General features: G+C 53.0%; 1 protein-coding gene across 1 annotated transcript in view; it reads right to left on the reverse strand.

The window, feature by feature from the left end:
• LOC107105528 (lysine-specific demethylase 5C-like) overlaps positions 1–2,126 on the reverse strand; it is a 38,511-nt gene extending 36,385 nt beyond the window's left edge. Inside the window, exon 1 of the mRNA XM_015405521.1 lies at positions 2,094–2,126. Within this exon, the coding sequence (XP_015261007.1) occupies positions 2,094–2,126 (33 nt within the window). The remainder of the gene's footprint in view (positions 1–2,093) is intronic.
• Positions 2,127–2,387: the final 261 nt, after the last annotated feature.

Below are 2,387 nucleotides of genomic sequence, written 5' to 3' on the forward strand. Positions count from 1 at the left end.
CCTCCTCCCCCCCCCCCACGCGCACAAGATGCCAAGGGCAGCTCCGCCCGGCGCCACCGCACCCGTCTAGAAAAAAAATCCTCTTGTAGGAACCCCCGGGAAAGTAGGACTCCAGGGGCCGGGGTCGCCTCGGCGGTGGCGAGGGTGGGAGGAAGGAAGAGGGGAAAGTCCTCCCCTCCCCCCCCCCCAAAGCAGAGGAGGAAGGATTCAAGCAGCAAGGGGATGAGGCCGCTGGGACTTCTTGCGCACGTTTAAAGGGCCGCATTGCGCCTGCGCCAAAGGACAGAAAACAGGAAGAGGGGGGGGAGAGCAGGAGGAGGGCGGGGGGGTGGCCAGGCGTGGCCACGCCCACCTGGATGTCAGGACGACCCGGGACCGGCTTCTGTCAATAGGAGTTCGGGTTCAGTGCCGTTTCGCTCTGTAGGGAGCGTTGGCCAAGGAGAGTCGCCTTTCGAGACCGTGCTGACCAGATTTCACTATGGGAAGGTCTGGTCTTCTGTGGTCTATTGTTCAGGGTGGTTTGGACCTATGGTTGCCAACCTCCAGGTGAAGGCTGGAGATCTCCCGCTTTGACAATCAGTCCACCTGGAGGAATTGCCCACTTTGGAAGGTGGGCTCTGTGGCATTAGACCCCATTGAAGTCCCTCCCTAGACTCTGTCCTTCTCAGGCTCCACTCACACACACACACACCCCAAATCTCCAAGTATTTCCCAACCCGGAGCACCCAACCCACCTGGTCCACCAGCTGGGTTCTCCATGCTAACTGCCATCCATCTTCCAGCAATCAGCATGGGATTGCAGCAGCACCCATTAGCACCCATTGGGTTCCTTTTCTCAGGCCTAGAAGTTTATTTCTCACATACTGAAGATTAAGAGCCCTGCATCCCATCTCACACAGTGGCCCACCCATTTCCTCTGGAGGGCCAACAACAGGGCAGAGAGCCTGAGGCCTTCATAAGGACATCAGAAGAGCCCTGCTGGGTCAGACCAGTGAGGGTCCATCTAGTCCAGCATCCTGTCTCACAACAGTAGCCAACCAATTCCTCTGGAGGGCCAACAACAAGGCATAGAGCCTGAGGCCTTCATAAGGGCATCAGAAGAGCCCTGCAGGATCAGACCAGTGGTCCATCTAGTCCAGCATCCTGTCTCACACAGTGACCAACCAGTTCCTCTGGAGGGCCAACAACAGGGCAGAAGGACCAAAGGCTTCCCTTGATGTTGCCTCCTGGCTCTGGGATTTAATGTTAGAGGGCAACTAAAGTGGGTGGGCCTCCAAGTGGCCAATATGGAACTAGGCATAACTCGCCTTCCTGCTGTTATAAAGCACAGTAAAGGTAAGTTGAATCCAGTTGAATCCGACTAGGGTTGCGGTGCTCATCTCCGTTTCAAAGCCGAAGAGCCAGCACTGTCCGAAGACGTTTCCGTGGTCATGTGGCCGGCATGACTAAACACCAAGGCACACGGAATGCTGTTACCTTCCCACCGAAGTGGTACCTATTTATCTACTTGCAATTTCTTGCTTTCGAACTGCTAGGTTGGCAGGAGCTGGAACTAGAGATGGGAGCTCACTCCATCATGAGGCACCCGGGTCTCGAACTGCTGAACTACCGACCTTCCACAGCCTGCAGTTCAGCGTCTTAACCACTTGAGCCACCGCAGCTCCTCGGTACACAGTACTCTGTGTATAAAGCCTTCTTGTGTGGTTCTGATGTAATTGGAAAACATCTTCAGTCTGCCCTATACTACTGCTTGGTATATCCCTAACTTTAACCCCTCTCTTCTAACAACAAGGATGACTTCCCGAGCCACACCCCTTTGAGTCTGCAAAACTCACTTATACATTGCTGGTGGTTCTCTTCTGGCCACTGTAAGTTGTATTGGATTCTTCTTCAACAAGCTGCCCTCCTTTTGAAAAGCCAGGTGGAATTTGTTCTTTCAAAATACCAGAAACACAGAATTGTCCTCTGAAAATGCCCTTTTTTCTACTAAACCAAAAGCACTGCTTATTAGATGGTTCTGCAGTGTCCAAACACGAATCGTAATTGAATGGCTTCAGCTGTTGACTATTGGTGCCTTCCTAAGAGGGTCTTACTCCGAATTCTACACAGGTCATGAACATACTCATTTCGTCTCCTTCTTTACTGAATTTGTTGTTGTTGTCGTCGTCCTTCAGTCGCACAGTCGAGTCTGACTCTTCGCGACCCCATGGACCACATCACACCAGGCCCTCCTGTCTTCCGTCATGCTCCGGAGTTTGCTCAGTTTCATGTTCGTTGCATCGATAACACTGTCTAACCATCTCATCCTTTGCCGCCCCCTTCTTGTACCTTCAATCTTTCCCAGCATCAGGGTCTTCTCCAGTGAGTGCTCCCGTCTCCTTTGGTGG

This window comes from Gekko japonicus, unplaced genomic scaffold (assembly GCF_001447785.1).
Source record: "Gekko japonicus isolate JY-2015 unplaced genomic scaffold, Gekko_japonicus_V1.1 scaffold2530, whole genome shotgun sequence".
NCBI classification, from domain to species: Eukaryota; Metazoa; Chordata; class Lepidosauria; order Squamata; family Gekkonidae; genus Gekko; species Gekko japonicus.